At 35.0% G+C, this 21,435-nt stretch overlaps 1 protein-coding gene across 1 annotated transcript in view; it reads right to left on the reverse strand.

Moving 5' to 3' along the window:
• LOC132544216 (S phase cyclin A-associated protein in the endoplasmic reticulum-like) overlaps nt 1–21,435 on the reverse strand; it is a 96,318-nt gene that overhangs the window by 12,994 nt on the left and 61,889 nt on the right. The window contains exons 24-26 of the mRNA XM_060207788.1: nt 19,414–19,560; nt 9,961–10,198; nt 9,637–9,786 (exon numbers count right to left, since the gene is read on the reverse strand). Of these exons, the coding sequence (XP_060063771.1) occupies nt 9,637–9,786; nt 9,961–10,198; nt 19,414–19,560 (535 nt within the window). The remainder of the gene's footprint in view (nt 1–9,636; nt 9,787–9,960; nt 10,199–19,413; nt 19,561–21,435) is intronic.

Genomic DNA, 21,435 nt, shown 5'->3' on the forward strand with positions numbered 1-21,435 from the left:
TTGTTTAAACAACAGTTGTCATTAAGTATAATCTGAAAAGAAATATTTTTTTGTTTAAACAACAGTTGTCATTAAGTATAATCTGAAAAGAAATATTTTTTTGTTTAAACAACAGTTGTCATTAAGTATAATCTGAAAAGAAATATTTTTTTGTTTAAACAACAGTTGTCATTAAGTATAATCTGAAAAGAAATATTTTTTGTTTAAACAACAGTTGTCATTAAGTATAATCTGAAAAGAAATATCTTTTTGGATTTTCTTCAAATTAAAACTAATTAACTTCGTTACAGAGGGTTTGCTGATGAACCAATATAAATAAAAAACAAAAAGCTTTCACAAGTCTCATCACAATAGTGTGTGGCCATATCTTGAGAACACAATGGAATGTGTTTGCCATTTAATTTCACATACCTGCTAGGTTAACGGACAAGGGAAATTAACGTCGGATAAATCGTACTGCATTATGATATTAGAATATCAAAAGAGCATAATTATTGATAAATCAACCACGCTGTATGTGAGAAAAGCCAGTGTTCTTTATTTCTTTTAATTTCCTGCATGTTTTTGTAATTAATTCATATCCTTTGATGTGAAACATTCATCTACATAATGACACATCGGCGTTACCAGTATCAAATACTGTGAGAAAATAAAGATGACATTGTGCTGAAGAAACACAGGTAACATCAGATCTCCGGGACCATATGACAAATGTGATGGATGTGTTCCCGTACCACACTCTATCTCCGATCCTTTGCGGATCCTTGTCATAAACAGTATCCCTCTGGACCACTACAATACCTTTACAGGCACCAATCATGACCTAATCCATACAAAATATGTGTCTTTTCAATTACCTGTCACACGCTTAGAGCCAGCCAAAGCTCAAGGTATTCTCCATAGACATAATAACAGGGAGCTGAAAGCACGCCTGTCAGGGGGATTATCTTCAAGTTGATTAAATGGCTGTATTCTATAGCAGCTCTGAGTCCATTTTCCCCATATTTTAACGAAAGAAGCTGGCGGGTGCGTTTTGTTCCTTTATAAACACCAGATTTGTACATTAGATTCCACATGACGACTGACAAATTAAAACATAATGTATTCCCCCAGAAATGAACAAGAAAATTCTAGCCTTTATTCTCTAGAATTGGTAAGCTATTCTAATGCTTTCACCTGACAAAAAACAATTAAATTACTAAAAATATGCCCCAAGCTATAAATAAGATATATTGCATTTTCATCACACAAACATTAAAACAAAATCTTGAAGAATTATCTCTCAGTGTGAAATGCTATTATATACATTCAAAGTTGCATTACAGATTCTGGTGGTTAGAATTAAAACCAAAAAAATTTACACAAAATCTTATGAAATCTTAATGCAATCCTAGTCCTGGATTTGCATGCGTTTTGTAGTTGCTACATTGCTTAATTCATAAGAGAAAATATTACTTTGTTGTAAAAAGATAGACAAACAAAAAATGAATATTAAACAAGGAGATATAATGTTTAGCATACCCTACACCCAGATATTGGACACATAGTGATCTTACAGTAATATTAATATTCTGATGTAGATCTTCATTGTCTTTCAGAGTGGATTTTTTTATTAGTTTTCCCCATTAACAAATTTTCTTAACAGTCAATCAAATCTATTATTTCCTGAATTTGATTTTACAAAAAATTTGCAAATTTGATCAAAATCCCCAAGGAAATAAAACAACCATTAATGATGAGAGTGGTTTAACCACTATACCATTTGTGACTGTGACCTTGACCTTTTACAAATAGCATTGACCTTTAATTTGTCTGGAAAACTTGAAGTTTGATGAAAATTTCATTGAAGAATAGACTAGCTTATTCTCCTACCATGTGATGGTTGGGTTTTACCTCCCAAAGCTTAATCCTCAGGTAACACCAGTATGTGTTATGTAATATTATATAACACAAACATTATCATATAATCTCATTATTATATCATATTGTTTCCACATAAATCATCCTGTTATCACCCAATGGCAATCAACACTTTCTAAATAGTTGTTACACCAGCTCTAAAAATCAAAGCACCAAAAGCACTTAAGGACACTGTTTATGATGGATAGAACAAAAAAGTACCGGTAGTCATTCAGTAAATAGTGAAAGAAAATAACTACAAAAAATTAAATTGTCAATATAACCTAGCTGGAAATTCACAAGGCAAGTTGTCTTATATAATGAACAACATTAATCTCAAGTCTAGCTCTGACTTTTACCAAAGTACAGTGATTTGTTTTTTGCAAATATGAAAATTGTCAGAAAGCATGATAGCAGATTTATACTGCACATCTGTTGGCCTCTTTTTATCCTCTCTCCTTAATCTAATATTAAAATGGATCATAATTATAATTTAAAGTAACAACTTACACTATTTATTTACATGTTGTGTATATCAACTTTCAACGAAGAAGAAAACTTACATCCACAAAATTTCAATGTTATCATTTCATATTAAACCCATTAATTGTATGTAGAGAAGCTATGAAGAAAAAGATAGGTTTCATTTTATACATATATGAAGTATTATCATATCAAAGCTTTATAAAAATCAAGGGGAAAATGAAAATAACAGAAAATGGGATATTCTCATTTGACTAGTAATTTGTCAGTGTAAAATGCTTCATATTTAATGCCTAATTTTGTGTCCTGTATACGATGTACATACTGCCTAGAGTACTAACACAAATCACCAGTAGGTAAAATTTTCATTTCATTTTATCCAAATAATCACGAAATAATACAATCTAATTTCTCATTTAGCTTTACAGTGTCTAATTCTAACTCTGTATTAAAAGGTGCTCTTAACTTGTGTGTCTTTCACACAATCTCTGAATACGTTATTGTTGTTTTATGGTGATAGTGTGAACACAATTTCTGTCTGAAATGATTAGCACCTTAGGCATATTCTTTTATTAATGTACACCATTTTGATGTGTTATAATATGGATGGGATCGTGAGGGAGTGTTGGGGTATGGATTGTGGGTTGTGTTTGGGTATGGATTGTAGGTTGTGTTGGGGTATGGATTGTGAGGGAGTGTTGGGGTATGGATTGAGAGGGAGTGTTGGGGTATGGATTGTGAGGGAGTGTTGGGGTATAGATTGTGAGGGAGTGTTGGGATATAGATTGTGAGGAAGTGTTGGGGTATGGATTATGGGTTGTGTGGGGGTATGGATTGTGAGGGAGTGTTGGGGTATAGATTGTGAGGGAGTGTTGGGGTATGGATTGTATGTTGTGTTAAGGTATAGATTGTGAGGGAGTGTTGGGGTATAGATTGTGAGGGAGTGTTGGGGTATGGATTATGGGTTGTGTTCAGGTATAGATTGTGAGGGAGTGTTGGGGTATGGATTATGGGTTGTGTTAAGGTATAGATTGTGAGGGAGTGTTGGGGTATAGATTGTGAGGGAGTGTTGGGGTATGGATTATATGTTGTGTTAAGGTATAGATTGTGAGGGAGTGTTGGGGTATGGATTGAGAGGGAGTGTTGGGGTATAGATTGTGAGGGAGTGTTGGGGTATGGATTGTATGTTGTGTTAAGGTATAGATCGTGAGGGAGTGTTGGGGTATAGATTGTGAGGGAGTGTTGGGGTATGGATTATGGGTTGTGTTAAGGTATAGATTGTGAGGGAGTGTTGGGGTATGGATTATGGGTTGTGTTAAGGTATAGATTGTGAGGGAGTGTTGGGGTATGGATTATGGGTTGTGTTAAGGTATAGATTGTTAGGAAGTGTTGGGGTATGGATTATGGGTTGTGTTAAGGTATAGATTGTGAGGGAGTGTTGGGGTATAGATTGTGAGGGAGTGTTGGGGTATGGATTGTATGTTGTGTTAAGGTATAGATTGTGAGGGAGTGTTGGGGTATGGATTGTGAGGGAGTGTTGGGGTATGGATTGAGAGGGAGTGTTGGGGTATAGATTGTGAGGGAGTGTTGGGATATAGATTGTGAGGAAGTGTTGGGGTATGGATTATGGGTTGTGTTGGGGTATGGATTGTAGGTTGTGTTGGGTTATGGATTGTGAGGGAGTGTTGGGGTATGGATTGTGAGGGAGTGTTGGGGTATAGATTATGGGTTGTGTTGGGGTATGAATTGTAGGTTGTGTTGGGGTATGGATTGTGAGGGAGTGTTGGGGTATGGATTGTAGTTTGTGTTAAGGTATAGATTGTGAGGGAGTGTTGGGGTATAGATTGTGAGGAAGTGTTGGGATATAGATTGTGAGGAAGTGTTGGGGTATGGATTATGGGTTGTGTTGGGGTATGGATTGTAGGTTGTGTTGGGTTATGGATTGTGAGGGAGTGTTGGGGTATGGATTGTGAGGGAGTGTTGGGGTATGGATTATGGGTTGTGTTGGGGTATGGATTGTAGGTTGTGTTGGGTTATGGATTGTGAGGGAGTGTTGGGGTATGGATTGTAGTTTGTGTTAAGGTATAGATTGTGAGGGAGTGTTGGGGTATGGATTGTGAGGGAGTGTTGGGGTATAGATTGTGAGGGAGTGTTGGGATATAGATTGTGAGGAAGTGTTGGGGTATGGATTATGGGTTGTGTTGGGGTATGGATTTAGAGGGAGTGTTGGGGTATAGATTGTGAGGGAGTGTTGGGGTATGGATTATGGGTTGTGTTAAGGTATAGATTGTGAGGGAGTGTTGGGGTATGGATTGTATGTTGTGTTAAGGTATAGATTGTGAGGGAGTGTTGGGGTATAGATTGTGAGGGAGTGTTAGGGTATGGATTGTATGTTGTGTTAAGGTATAGATTGTGAGGGAGTGTTGGGGTATAGATTGTGAGGGAGTGTTGGGGTATGGATTGTGAGGTAGTGTTGGGGTATAGATTGTGAGGGAGTGTTGGGGTATGGATTGAGAGGGAGTGTTGGGGTATGGATTGTGAGGGAGTGTTGGGGTATAGATTGTGAGGGAGTGTTGGGATATAGATTGTGAGGAAGTGTTGGGGTATGGATTATGGGTTGTGTTGGGGTATGGATTGTAGGTTGTGTTGGGGTATGGATTGTGAGGGAGTGTTGGGGTATGGATTGAGAGGGAGTGTTGGGGTATGGATTGTGAGGGAGTGTTGGGGTATGGATTGTAGTTTGTGTTAAGGTATAGATTGTGAGGGAGTGTTGGGGTATGGATTGTGAGGGAGTGTTGGGGTATAGATTGTGAGGGAGTGTTGGGATATAGATTGTGAGGAAGTGTTGGGGTATGGATTATGGGTTGTGTTGGGGTATGGATTGTGAGGGAGTGTTGGGGTATAGATTGTGAGGGAGTGTTGGGGTATGGATTATGGGTTGTGTTAAGGTATAGATTGTGAGGGAGTGTTGGGGTATGGATTGTATGTTGTGTTAAGGTATAGATTGTGAGGGAGTGTTGGGGTATAGATTGTGAGGGAGTGTTAGGGTATGGATTGTATGTTGTGTTAAGGTATAGATTGTGAGGGAGTGTTGGGGTATAGATTGTGAGGGAGTGTTGGGGTATGGATTGTGAGGGAGTGTTGGGGTATAGATTGTGAGGGAGTGTTGGGGTATGGATTGAGAGGGAGTGTTGGGGTATGGATTGTGAGGAAGTGTTGGGGTATGGATTATGGGTTGTGTTGGGGTATGGATTGTGAGGGAGTGTTGGGGTATAGATTGTATGTTGTGTTAAGGTATAGATTGTGAGGGAGTGTTGGGGTATGGATTATGGATTGTGTTAAGGTATAGATTGTGAGGGAGTGTTGGGGTATGGATTGTATGTTGTGTTAAGGTATAGATTGTGAGGGAGTGTTGGGGTATGGATTGTATGTTGTGTTAAGGTATAGATTGTGAGGGAGTGTTGGGGTATGGATTGTATGTTGTGTTAAGGTATAGATTGTGAGGGAGTGTTGGTATAGGTATGGATTGTATGTATTTTGTGTTAAGGTATAGATTGTGAGGGAGTGTTGGGGTATGGATTGTATGTTGTGTTAAGGTATAGATTGTGAGGGAGTGTTGGGTTATGGATTGTGAGGGAGTGTTGGGGTATGGATTGTGAGGGAGTGTTGGGGTATAGATTATGGGTTGTGTTGGGGTATAGATTGTGAGGTTGTGTTGGGGTATAGATTGTGAAGGAGTGTTGGGGTATGGATTGTAGTTTGTGTTATGGTATAGATTGTGAGGGAGTGTTGGGGTATGGATTGTAGTTTGTGTTAAGGTATAGATTGTGAGGGAGTATTGGGGTATGGATTGTAGTTTGTGTTAAGGTATAGATTGTGAGGGAGTGTTGGGGTATAGATTGTGAGGGAGTGTTGGGGTATAGATTGTGAGGGAGTGTTGGGGTATGGATTGTGAGGGAGTGTTGGGGTATAGATTGTGAGGGAGTGTTGGGGGTATAGATTGTGAGGGAGTGTTGGGGTATAGATTGTGAGGGAGTGTTGGGGTATGGATTGTAGTTTGTGTTAAGGTATAGATTGTGAGGGAGTGTTGGGGTATAGATTGTGAGGGAGTGTTGGGGTATGGATTGTAGTTTGTGTTAAGGTATAGATTGTGAGGGAGTGTTGGGGTATAGATTGTGAGGGAGTGTTGGGGTATGGATTGTAGTTTGTGTTAAGGTATAGATTGTGAGGGAGTGTTGGGGTATGGATTGTAGTTTGTGTTGAGGTATAGATTGTGAGGGAGTGTTGGGGTATAGATTGTGAGGGAGTGTTGGGGTATAGATTGTGAGGGAGTGTTGGGGTATGGATTGTGAGGGAGTGTTGGGGTATTGGATTGGAGTGTTGGGGGTATAGATTGTGAGGGAGTGTTGGGGTATAGATTGTGAGGGAGTGTTGGGGTATGGATTGTAGTTTGTGTTAAGGTATAGATTGTGAGGGAGTGTTGGGGTATAGATTGTGAGGGAGTGTTGGGGTATGGATTGTAGTTTGTGCTAAGGTATAGATTGTGAGGGAGTGTTGGGGTATAGATTGTGAGGGAGTGTTGGGGTATGGATTGTAGTTTGTGTTAAGGTATAGATTGTGAGGGAGTGTTGGGGTATGGATTGCAGTTTGTGTTAAGGTATAGATTGTGAGGGAGTGTTGGGGGTATAGATTGTGAGGGAGTGTTGGGGTATAGATTGTGAAGGAGTGTTGGGGTATGGATTGCAGTTTGTGTTAAGGTATAGATTTTGAGGGAGTGTTGGGGTATAGATTGTGAGGGAGTGTTGGGGTATGGATTGTAGTTTGTGTTAAGGTATAGATTGTGAGGGAATGTTGGGGTATAGATTGTGAGGGAGTGTTGGGGTATAGATTGTGAGGGAGTGTTGGGGTATAGATTGTGAGGGAGTGTTGGGGTATAGATTGTGAGGGAGTGTTGGGGTATAGATTGTGAGGGAGTGTTGGGGTATGGATTGTGAGGGAGTGTTGGGGTATAGATTGTGAGGGAGTGTTGGGGGTATAGATTGTGAGGGAGTGTTGGGGTATAGATTGTGAGGGAGTGTTGGGGTATGGATTGTAGTTTGTGTTAAGGTATAGATTGTGAGGGAGTGTTGGGGTATAGATTGTGAGGGAGTGTTGGGGTATGGATTGTAGTTTGTGTTAAGGTATAGATTGTGAGGGAGTATTGGGGTATGGATTGTAGTTTGTGTTAAGGTATAGATTGTGAGGGAGTGTTGGGGTATAGATTGTGAGGGAGTGTTGGGGTATAGATTGTGAGGGAGTGTTGGGGTATGGATTGTGAGGGAGTGTTGGGGTATGGATTGTATGTTGTGTTAAGGTATGGATTGTGAGGGAGTGTTGGGGTATGGATTGTATGTTGTGTTAAGGTATAGATTGTGAGGGAGTGTTGGGGTATAGATTGTGAGGGAGTGTTGGGGTATGGATTGTAGTTTGTGTTAAGGTATAGATTGTGAGGGAGTGTTGGGGTATAGATTGTGAGGGAGTGTTGGGGTATGGATTGTAGTTTGTGTTAAGGTATAGATTGTGAGGGGGTGGTCTATAACTTTACTGACATCAGTGATATTTACTATTTCTATACGCCCACAACATTATCAGATATCTGAATCCAGTATATCATCACTAGTTTATCAATTTATCAATCTGACACCACTCCATACTCCATATGCTAACAACAGACATAAAGCATTGTGAAACCTAATATGAATATCCAGCTCAGTTTTAAATTTAAACTACACAATTCCTTTTTTTTAAAACATCATGAATAGACACTAATTCTATAATGTATATGATAGTGTTGTAACACCAATAGCTACAGCTGTACATGTATATATGATCTTAGGCTTAATTCTGAGAAGATCAATTTACATTATCAGGTATGGATATTCATTAAATGTAATGAGATGTTGTTTCTAACAAAGAAAAAAAAAATTTTTTTCACTTTCTTAACTATTCTCTTCCAGTTGTTTTTTCTTGCCTTATTTAAAAATATTGAACAAATGAGTAATGTGACTTTGATTTGCTTTTTTAGATACCAAAAGTTAGGTTTACATTAATTAAAATAACAAGCCATGTCAGACATATTAATTAATTTTATGGATATTTAGTTCCAATAAGAAAAGGTAGGATATTTTAATACCAATTCAATAAAAGTTTGTATTAAAGCATATTTACAATAATATTCAAACTTTGCAAATATTACCTTTCAAGACTGAGAATGCTGATGATAAATTCATTTATAAAATTTTGTAGATTTTTTTGTTTGTAACAGTCTCATCACTTAAGGAATTTATCCTGGTAGAATTTCAAAGCTTTTAGTATAATTTGGTAGCAAACTCCTGGAGGGGTTTTCTTTAAAATACTTTTTTTAAAATGAAGAAAATGAAGGAAAAACTGGTTAAAATTATAAAAAAAAACTTAGATTAACTTGTAATTGATGGAATCAGAAGGTAATTATAATGTACGGTGTACTTCTCAGAATAAATTGCTGTGGGGTAAACTCACCACAGCCATGTAATTTTCTCTGCACCTCTGATTATATTTCTAATCAAATGCTATCAAAATAGACAGGCTGTTTCACACATATTTATAGAGGTCCTACACAATCTAATCAGTAACTAAAATGTCTCTCTTCGAATGTCACATTTCTCACATATGTTAGTAGGTATTTTCTATATCTTCAGTGGTGCAGCAACATGTGAAATATCAACTAAATTACATCTTACAATGGTACAACATTCACCATGAGCTAAATTCTGCATACAGTTTAGTTTTCCATATTTCCTTCTAAATGAATCACTTCCAACAAACATGGGACATAACATACAGAAATCTGATATTTAATATCAAAGACTGTTATATGTTGATTTCATTCTTTTCACTAACACTACTGAAGATTTCCTGAACATAGAGACATGACCTTCTTTGACCTATGACCTAAGGTGACCTATTAGCCTCCTAAAACCAAGAGTCACCATACTGTCAATGTTACTATTTTTGTGAAGTTTCATTTTTCATCTTTTCAAGGATAGAACAAAAACATGGAAATGAGATACCCTGAAAAGAAGAGGTGTAAAAACAGGAATTTGTGGCCCACTGCAAAATTTCTACCAAAATTATATCCTTTTTGCTTCATAATATTGGTTGAATTGTGAATATTTCAACCAACAAAAAATCAACATGAACCATATGCTGATGTGCAATGGTCTTGCAGTTACATACCTGGTTGTCTGGACAGAGCACTGTGAAGTAGCCTACACACTGAATGACCTCGTGGAGTATATCTTCTGATGTATGATGGCTACAGTACCACATGAGGTAGCTAGCTATGTGACGAAACTCCAGTGACATGCCCTCATCTCCTAGGGTTTTCTACAACCAAAATATATCTGATCATTATCATTAATTGATTCCTATACTTCATATATTTATCATGGAACTTCCATTTAACAATACAAGTATTTTGAAAGACACAACTTCTTCCCTGAATTGTAGTAATTATGGGGATTTCACCTGTGGTGCAAGACATTAATGAGAAAATCTCACCTGAAGCATAGGGAGGTCAAGAGTAGCCATGTTGTTGAGCATTCTTAATCCAGTAAGTGTTACAGCCATGGTGTGCTGAGGAAACTCTGGCGGGGAGGAATCATTACGACTTGGTGCTCCAGAGTGTAGGAGCATGCCGTACAGAAGAGACACAATTCCAACCAACTCTGTCATTTCATAAGTGTTGATAAGCTGGGTGGGATCTTCTACTTTCTTCTGGTCAAATATAGAGTTGTTTCTGTGAAAACAAGAAGCGTAAAAAGAAATTAGAATTAATCTACTTATCAGGTTTCAAGGTGAGTAATCCCCCCTCAAAATCCAACTGGTTTTCATCAAATTTGAATTTTGTTATAAAAAAGGATCCTCATCTCTTTGAATTTTTTAAAGTATCAGGAACAATTTGAAACTTTAAATTCTAGACATTTAAAGCAGACTAAATTTGTTGCACATAAATATAAAGTAATTGGGGAAAAAATCTGTTTTAAAAAAAAGGAACAGTAGTTATTGTGATTAGGAACTCTTTTGAAATGAAAGTAGTTTTAGACATGTCATTGGGGCAACTTTGATGACAAACAAACATGGTGGCAAATATCAAACTATTGGTTGTTGTTGTTGTTCAACAATCTCATCATTATTGTATCTTCTTCATATAATTCCTTTAAGAAAATGAATCCTTGATTGTGGCGGGAAAGGTTCCTATCAAAGAGAAGTTAAGCCTCACTGATTAAGTATTATCCATAATAATGATGTAATGATAAAGTGCTTCTTTTGGTTCAGTTTGGAATTAGTTGTTTCAACATTATTGTTTTGCTGCACTGAGGAACTCTTTCTCTGTCAGAATATTTGTAGACATTTGAATAATTTTATTATTCCTCTTCCAGACACATATTCCAGTGTCACAATCTGTATTTTGCCCCTGAAACCTCACTGTATCTCTTTTTTAACTCTGGCAAATGAAGTCTAAAGAAGGGAAATAACTCATCAACAATCATGATACTTCCTATTTAAATAGCAATAGGAAGTTTATCTTAATAAAAAAATTATTATAAATTTGTGTATGAACCTGAGAAATATTTTTCTATAGATCAAATGACTCCTTAACCGCCAGAAATGTTAACTATTGATCGGAAATCCTGGTTTTTGGACAGATACTGCAAATTTGTCTTCTTTCCAAATATATTCAAATGTGTAATGGAGTCTTCTGAATTTCACTTGTAAAATTGTGGCAAATACACATTTGTGACATAGCCTTAATTCTATGATTTATAATGGACAAGTGTTTAAATTACCAACCTGAAATTCTAATATGACCATAAATCATTATTTTTTTGTTTTTATAGATAATTCCAAAAATTCTAAAATTCAAAAATTCTTATAATGATGTACACTTGTACATGTAATTATAGGTGAAAAAAATATTCCTCATCAAATTATCTTGACATGGGAAAATCTACATCATCAATCAAAAACACAGAAAATAAGTCAGTAAAAAAGAGCAGGAATTTTTTTGCCATTGCTAATGGATTATACTATTATGAAATACACACATAGACAAAATCTGTCATTGGAATCACCACTCATCCATCAAAAAAACATCAACTCACAAAAATTACAAAAATTTGTACTGGAGCTCCACGGCTGATGCTGCAATAACCTTATCTTAACTTTTTTTTCAAATTAACTTTGAAATTCAATTCATACCATCCATCTTGTAAGTGAAAATTTGTAATATATAATGTGTGATGTCGAAAGCATTATGTCTATCATACCAAACTAATTTCTGGTATTTGTAAAAAATTGGTGAAGTCATTGTGTATATATTACATTATCTAGCACAAACTCTGTGAAAGTATAATGATCACTTCACCAAATACACTTTATGTATTGTTTGCTTGGTTTACTGCCTGCTCTGTGAACAACCAGGGTAACTTTAAGGTGGAGTCTCCTATAGTTGCTAATGACTACCTTACAGAACAACATATAGGAGGCCCACTGCATGTCATCCGTTAGCAATTTGGGTAAAATGTCTTACCCAAAGGTACATCTACGGTAGCACTGAACCAGTTGGTTTCCCAACTTCCTGAGAAACACAAGCTGCCACAGATCGGAAACATTGGGCTACACAACTGGGATCTTCAGCTGAAGTTCTTGTGTAGGCTAATGCTTTACTGACCAAGTCAGCTACACCTTTTGACCTGAAGTAGCTACAAACCTTCCCGTTTCCATCTGTGTTGACTACTGAAGTTAGTTAAGTGTGACAGCATGTAAACAGAAAGGAAAAAAAGGAGAGAAAAAAACCAGGATGTTCCTTCATTTCTTTCACTATGCTTCTAACATTCAATATTTTCTAAAGTTCTTTCCTTTTGCAGTTGATTTCATGTTGTATTTCCTCTTCTGCTGAATGATTTTAAATAAATTCAGTAAGGTTTCTGGTGTTAGAAATTTACTCATGAAATAATGATGAACAATTTGAAGGCAAAAATAAGTAAAGAGAGATAACTCCTACCTTGATTTCCATAGAATGTGTGTAAGGTAGCATAGATCCTTAATGTAAAATCTGATCATTATTACAAGGCCAAAAATAAACTGATACCACTGTTTTCAGTAATTTGTCCTATTTTAAAGTTTTAGTATGTGTTATACAACCTTGGCATATGAACAGTAAACTATTGTATCTTTTCATTTTCTCATTTATCCTGTCTATTTTCAGGCTGATGTACAACACCACATCAACAGAAGAATTTCATCCAACGTTCACAATTACATTACAACAACGACAAAAAAAGATCTCGCTGGGTGGTAAAAAAATTACATCATCACTCTTGTAGATGTTGTTATCACCCTACCAGTGTCTTTGATTACTGGATATAATTATTTTATTATTTTTAATCATCAATGGCCATCAAACTTTCAGTGTGAAAGCCATTCTGGTGTATCCCAGATAAACACTACTGATTACATTTTTACCTTTCATATTATAGCGATTATGAAAACAAATAATACTGGATGGGTCTTTATCGATGAAAATGAAAAGTATTTCAGTGTTACTCAGCATCATCAAATACCAGTAATTTTTGGTGTCTATTCAAATCACTGCATTTCTATTTAAAAGATAGCTGACTTGTTTATTCAACTGATCTTTTTTACATAATTGTCATTTCTTCTTTTTATTACTTAAAAAGGTTGTGCGACTGACTCCTAATAAATCTAGTGTATCTAAAAAGATTTGTGCAATCTTCCCCCTAGCAGTGCGATAGTATGTGACAAACTTTCCCGTCTCCACTGAATGCTTTGTAACAAATGTAACCCAGAAAGCCTAGAAGGCCATTAATTTCTCAGGCACCCAATTATGGTCAATTGGCTAGACTGCAACCTCACCTAACTGACCATTAAGCGTTGGGCCGATCGACTGACCACCACTCATGGATCGTCTCAAAATGAGAATTTTGTCTGCAGCCACCAAATAAAGATTGAAGCATGTAACATTGGATGTCTGGAAAAAAATACCTGAGCTAGACACAGGATGTTTTAATCGTCTTGTATTTTAATGCCTTAATCACAGTTTAATAATCTTCCTTGCCAAATCAGACGACCCTCCTGTCAATTTAAATCATTTCTATTTAGGGTTCAAACATGTAGTTTTTTCCCCCCAGTTGCGAAAACTAGAAAATTGTGAGGTTGATATTTAGCACCAGACATCAAAAAGTCTCTATAGCCACTTGAAAGGATGAACACTGGCGGATCCTGGATTCCAAATATTATCATAACCTCAGAAAAATTACACAAAATGACATATTTGGTCTCCATCATTGTATTTGGTGTTTTGATAGCATATTATTAGCCCGACATAAATGAGTCATATTTGATCATGGATGCATTTATCAAGACGGGTGTAACTAGCATGTATCTTGGATATAATAAATTCACTTATGCCTCGCCAACGATCTAATGAACGGTCTGCAGGGACTTCTCCCGGTTCCATTAACTAACGCTCTTCTCCTGATGCTCGCATTAATAAGTTAATAAGCGGGGATTGTAAGATTCCCCGAGATTTTCTCCTGTCATAACGCATCGGGATTATAGGTAGAAAAATGCTGGATGCATTGACAAGTCCAAAATTAGCTTCTTTGTTGATGGCTATCCCTGCAAGTAATTCAATAAAGGCCAATGGCAACCGGGAATTATTGTCATAATCATCACAAGAAAAAATAACTCATCTTTCGGAACTGCAAAAATATCACTTTTTATTGTAAAATATTGCTCCATAATGCATGCGAATTAAGTTAAATCCAGAGAAAGGATAGGCCTGAACATTTGGATGCGCTTCAGTGCATCACTACAAGGTTTCTACAACTTCCAATAAGCTGTTTTGGTACGGACATTTCAGACTGTAGCTGTGGCTAGTACATTAGTGAGACGTGCCATTGTTTTCCCACGTTGGCTTTATACAGAAATATGATGGGCTCATGATACATTCCAGAGCTTCTTTTTATCAGATAATCCACTTTTTGCAGAATTAAATTTCAAACCAAATCGAGTGGAAATCAAATTTGTGTTATCTCTACCAGGTCTGGTTAAACCCTCAATCCCAGTGTTCCTAATTATTCCTCAATTGAATAAAAACAAGAAATAATATTCTTTTGACAGTTTGTTGTAAATTATGATATTAATCTCAGTGATGAAAAAAAAATAAAATATGCCAAATCATATCTTATTGTGTGACCTCTGATCATTATAACTGTTTTGTTTATTTTTTACCTGTTAACTTCATCATGAATTCTTCAGATTGAATATATCTTTTAGGTAAAAATGAATCATTTTGGTAACTTCATCATAACTTCAATGTCAAATCAAGACATATTTCATGAAATATTTTGATCTTTGGTGAATACATGTATACAAAACTGATAAAAAAAAGGCAAATAAGAAAGGGAAAAAAAAGTATACTAAAACCAGTTAATAAAAGTACTAATAAGCTGTACAATCTAAGCTGCTATTTTATTTTTTAAGTAATGACTAATGATGAAAATGACAGTTTCCCCTGACAAGACGAGCGTAACTTCACTATGTTAGAATTAAAGCAGTGCTTTAGCTGTTATTTCGCGATGATTTCATTTGCTATCATCTAGTCGGTGTCTCAGAATATCTCTCGCCCCCAACTAATGGAACAGCCGTGAAATTTACATTAAGTCCCCTAGAGAACCCGCCTGAATTGTCACCTCATACCAGGAGATACAAATTATCTCCGTTTGTATACCATATGTTATGGACATCAAAACAAGCTAATTACTTGAAATCAAATCTAAGAATGTTCAAATTACCAGTTAGAAATTCTCACCGGGACCCTTGCCCCTCCCACTCTGGTTCAAGGTGTAAACAGGCCCGGATTAAGACAGAATTTGGGAACTTTAATAGAGATGAGAACTGAGGGAAGGGAATCAAGCCACACCCCTTTCTGGAGCATTCGTTCCTTTAAGTACTGTGTAACAGTGCGGGTGCTGGACTTCCTCGTCCCCTAGGGACAAGTTGATGGCGTATGTACAGAGAGTGTAACAGAGGAACAGTGTATGCTCATCTTGCGAACTAACTTTAGAATTGCCTATGCCTAATGTGTAATTAACACCTCCAGTTTGTAAGCTGGAGAATGCTTCCTCACGTTAAATATCCTCTCTAATGGACTAGCATCAACATTACGAGGCGTAAGATTGAAAGGCAAGGAGAGTAAAAATCTCATAATACAAAAATTACCACACAATCATGCACAATGTGAACTACATGGGATTAGCTGAGCACAGCATGTGCTTCACAAAAGATACATGTAACTTGCTGTAAAAGTATCCACTTTCATTGGCGACCATATTGTATGAATGCCCATCAAAATCTTTTTCATACCCGTACTAAGTGTTCAAGACCACAACAGAGCCTCCAAAACATGATAATAAAAAAAAACTGAGTGAGCTCATTTACGCCTTTCCTTTCTGAACAGATAATGGCCAGCATTATAAACATTGGGATTGCTGTTCATACTTTATAAAATTTCTCTAAGAATGCTTTATTCCAACACAAGACGACATTTGGGTTAATGTGTATGAAATAGAGGAGGAGTTGACATGAAATGCTAAAAGTCACACCATAAACACTGACATCAAATTTGCTGAAATCAAGCTACTCTCATGTGTTTAAATGTCTGTACAACTCTGGACCACATGTATTCAGAAAAGAAATGATTATTTCTAATAACTTGCTGTCATTTTACCATCATTAAATGTAGTAAAAATGAGTAATGGACCAAAGCAAAAAGATATTTTAGGTATCCTTGGCATCCTTTTAATTTTTCATTATGGTTCTCAAGTTAAATAGAAATCAAAACATTTATTTATCAAATTTAGTTTTTAAAACACAACCTAATAACCTACTACATTTTATGTATAATGCAATTAAATTACATATGCACATTATCACAAATACATCTATATAAATATGGAAAATGGTTATTTCATAATCCAAGTTGTTTAAAAGTATTTGTGATATTTATAAGCATCATCATGTTCTTTTCTTTGCCGTATTTTAGAGTCCAATATTTTACATTTTCTACAGTAAGATGAGTTAATTTTACACCATCTACATCAGGATAAATAGATTTTACATCATATGCATTAGCATAAATTAATTTTGCATTATCTACAGAGGTGTAAATCAATTTAACATTATTAACAAAATTAATTGATTTTATCAACATTTGTTTAAATAAATTTTACACTTATCTTCAGAAGGATTAATTAATTAACGTCATCTACATTAAGATAAATAATGTTATCTACTGTAAGATTTTTTACAGTAATTTTACAATACCTTAATGGTAGAACAGATCAATTTTACTTTATCTATCACAAGATAAATAAATTTTTACAATATCTATCATAAGTTAATTAACATTTTACATTTCTACTATACGACAAATAAAATTTTACATTTTCTATTGTAAGAAAAGTAAAATTTCTACAGTAAGTAAAATTTTACATTTTTTATCATAAAATCAGTAAAATTTGACATTTCACTAAAGTAAGTAAAATTTTATCATTTCTTTATCACAAGATCAGTAAAATTTGACATTTCCTACACTAAAGTAAGTAAAATTTTATCATTTCTTTATCACAAGATCAGTAAAATTTGACATTTCCTACACTAAAGTAAGTAAAATTTTATCATTTCTTTATCACAAGATCAGTAAAATTTGACATTTCCTACACTAAAGTAAGTAAAATTTTACTAAAATTTCTTTATCACAAGATCAGTAAAATTTGACATTTTCTTTATCACAAGATGTAAAATTTGTAGTAAAATTTTATCATTTCTTTATCACAAGATCAGTAAAATTTGACATTTTATACAATAAGATCAGTAAAATTTTACTATTTCTATGGTAAGAAAATCAGTCTGATCTGCATAAGAATAAATCAATTTATACTATCAACAAATGAATAAATTAATTCTACGTTATCTACAGTAAGATAAATCAACCTTTACTTACATTATCTACTTTTGATGCGTTTCCAAATCTAACTCTTATCTGTTGTAAAGTATTAGGCAATGTTTCTTTCTTACTGTTTTAATTATAGACTAATACATTTTCACACTTTTCAAAGTTTTAGAACTTTTATTTATCTTTATCTTAAGACACAGGTAAGATTCTTGTACAGATTGAAAATTATAAGACATTTTACAATAAATAACTATATAAAGATACATGTTGTATCATAAACGAACATGTATTCAGATTTCATAACAACAAATGGTAATTGAAAAATACTTCAAGAACTGAAAGCGATTGTTTGGGAAAAAAAAAGAGCGTTTTATAAAATGCATTATATACATACTCAAACACTTGACTAACAGTATTTGATGATTTTATATCTTATTTCAAGTTGGCTCCATACATGGAATTTTCACTTTGTCATTCTGTTTGCAATTTTATTCAACTCAAGTACTCTTGACTCTTTCCCATAATTTAATATTTGTGTTTGTAGAGGTGATTGGAAACATACGGCAACTTAAAATGATTATCAACTGATGTATCATGAAAAACACAATATCAGATCAATTAAGAGTACGCTAATGACAGCCACCGTTTACTGGAAAATTTACAGTAATAACAGTTAATGATAATTCATCCCTATCAACATCATAAATACAATAAATGACATTTATTACGGGCAAAATTTACTGTCTGGACCAGAAACATATTTTCTCAGTGGCTATGTAACATCCTGACTGTACATACAAACAATAATCTGACATTTCCTATAAATCCAAACAGCAGATCTTTTGCCCCTGGACATCTAGTCTGATGGAATTACTGCCACAAAATACGGACAAAATTTCAGCTTGTTTGAGTTGCGTAGTTACCATTTATCGCTGAGGCAATCAGCATTCTCACCAGAGTAATGGACAAGGATGATCGTTTTCTCTCAATGCATTGTGCCAGGATTAACATGAACATTTTCCATGCGTTAGAGCCGGAATCAATAGACTTGCTTTGTTAACATTCACCATATGAAATATCAGTCCACCTGTGTGTCATGTTCTCATGATTTTTCAGATTTTTTTTTTTTAAATCTACAAAAACACAGACATATCTTATATATCAGCCACAAAACAAGGGATTTTAGTCTGAAAAAATTGGACAAATTTCATTCTATGTGGAAATTTACATCTTAAGACATCAGTCAAATTTTAAACTATGTGAAAGAGCTGAACAACTTCCAAACAAGAAGAAAACTTTTCCAATAATTATTGGTTGAAATAATTTCTGTGTGATTCAAAGAGGTCCTCACATGTATAAGTTAGTGATCATACACCACAGCTTGAAATATCCTCAGCACAAAGTAATGAACAGAAAATGAAAACGAACCATCGCATTGTACTTCATGGAACACAAGCCCCAACTTAAGTATACTTTAAATATACTTTGCCATCGGAAGACATGCTCAAATATAAACTTAGGCTACTGCAAGTCATATGTGCCATGGACAAAGTGCCGTATCATGAAGAAAGGGATATAATTTTGTAAATGGTGGGGTGTGAAACCCCATTAAATATTTAAAAGACAGATTTTGCTGGTAATTAGTAATGTGAGTTGTATTAGACTCTGTGTTAAGTTCATATACAATTTCATTATTCTCTTCTTTATTTGATGGGGGGTGGGGGTGGGAGGGGGGGGTGTTAAGGTTTATCTTTCATCTCCTTTTTCAATATGGCTTTAATTTTCAGTTTTCTTACCCTTGTTTCAGAACCTCACACGGGATAAATCAGTATTTTGATAAACCACAAAAATCTTGATTTGTCTTTAAATCCAATAACTGTAACAACAGTAAGAATTTTAAATCCAGATATACACAAATATATAATGTTCCAAAGATAGATTTATCAATTTTTCTTCAGTCATCAACTCACCTTTTTGACATAATTTTTGTCATAGAAACCAGTAGACCCAAACTGTGTTGTAGAAACTCTGCTCCCTCCTTATCTTCATCAATTGGGCCCTGAACACCACGGAAATACTGTGTCAGCTTGTCCACGATACCAACACTGATGATATAACTGCAAACACACAAATCATTGATGTTTGTAAAATCAGGAGCTTTATTTCATAACATTTTCTTCTTGTTGGTAATGCCAACAAAATGAAAGTAACACAGCTAGCCAATAAACAGTTTAAGTGTGACTTTGGATAACGACACTGTCACTTTAATCAGACACAAAATAAAAAACCCCACTAATTTACTGATTTGTTTTGTCTGATGAAGGTGACAAAGTTGTCATCAAAAGTGGTTGTTCTATAAGAACATACAAGATAGAGACATTTATTACGATAACATAGACAGTGTTAAAAGACTCCAAAGGATACCAGCATCCAAACATCAAGATAATCAATGCTTTGGTAACTATAGCAAAAAATGTGTATTTTCCAATATTCTGAGGGGGAAAAATAGAAGCATAAAAAAAGAGTTTAAAAGTACTTTTAAGCACGGTTGATTATTTCTTTAAAACCAACTTATTATATCATATTTATATTTAATTATATTAGTAGTTCTGAAAAGTGGAAATCAGACATGAAACTGCAGACAAACTAATTTATAAATTACATGCATCGAAGGTAGAAGTAAACAGCCATTTAAATGTGCAACATTATTTACGGGAAACAAATTTGTGACCAACATATCTCTCTATTGCTAAGAACAGGAGGGAATCCAGTTATTAATTTTCATTTACAGTTTTTTTTTCTGTTTTTGTTACATTTGATCTGTTAAATTCTCCTTTTGTTAACCTATACTAATGACAGGTAAGCGGCTATCCACAATTGGAAAGCACAGTTATCAATCACTCTAAGCGAATGAGACGTCACATATCTGATATTGTGGTCAATAGGACCATGTTTGGTCAATATTCACTCTGTCCATGTTGAGATTATAAGTGTGCTTCTGTATATCTTGGGCACGCTGGCATCATAATATTTTCATGGGCATCATAATGTTATTGCAGGCATCAAAATATTACTGAGGGCATCATAATGTTACAGTGGGCATCATATATGCCTTCAGATTACCACATATTAAATATCTATAATTCATTTCTTCTGGTAATCCTTTGTTATTTAAGTTTCAATAAATATTTTACTACAAATTGAGTTTTTTGTTCATATATATTGAAGGATAACAAATGACACTGAAAACGTAAGAGAAACAAAAGAAAAACAAACAAACAAACAAACAAATCATTACACACATCACATATCTATATAGAAAATACATATCTGGCCCTAATTACTCATTATAACATAGACAATCATTTACATTCAGAATTCATTTTGTAGAAATCCATCTAATTCCAAACTAAGAATGAAATTAGCCATGTATAATGATTGAAATCCAACTAAAGGAGATATGATGAGTTGTTAGGGAGGCTGACCACATGGGACAATGACATCACTATGCAAACCAACCGTGACTGTCGCCCAGATATACAATTTCATCTCCTCGCAATGAAAACATATTTAATTTGTCACATTAACCATTAACGACTACAGGACAAACAGTCATAAATTTGGGTTATTTTCATTGCCACAGTTTGAATGGAAAGAAGACATCCATTATAAATCTCTGTAAATGAATCTGATGCTTCGTGTAACACTGTGCTATTGTCTACCTGAGGTAGCTTGAGTCAGCCGAGTGCACAAAATTAACAAACGACTATTTGATATTGTCTTTATTGAGACGAAGGATTACGGTGTTGATTGACAAACAACGAAATGAGTTGATCACAAATCTATTAAACCTAATACTAATCCTAAAGATTCAGAATTTATTCTATTCATCAGTTTCTATACCAACCCGTCTGATGAATCAAGGTTGGTAATAAAATCTTGTCCGTCAATTCACAATGAAGCGACCATGTACTGACTTCCTAGCTAGTGAT

Source organism: Ylistrum balloti, unplaced genomic scaffold, assembly GCF_031769215.1.
Source record: "Ylistrum balloti isolate Yb309-2 unplaced genomic scaffold, AGI_CSIRO_Ybal_v1 Utg369782, whole genome shotgun sequence".
NCBI lineage: Eukaryota > Metazoa > Mollusca > Bivalvia > Pectinida > Pectinidae > Ylistrum > Ylistrum balloti.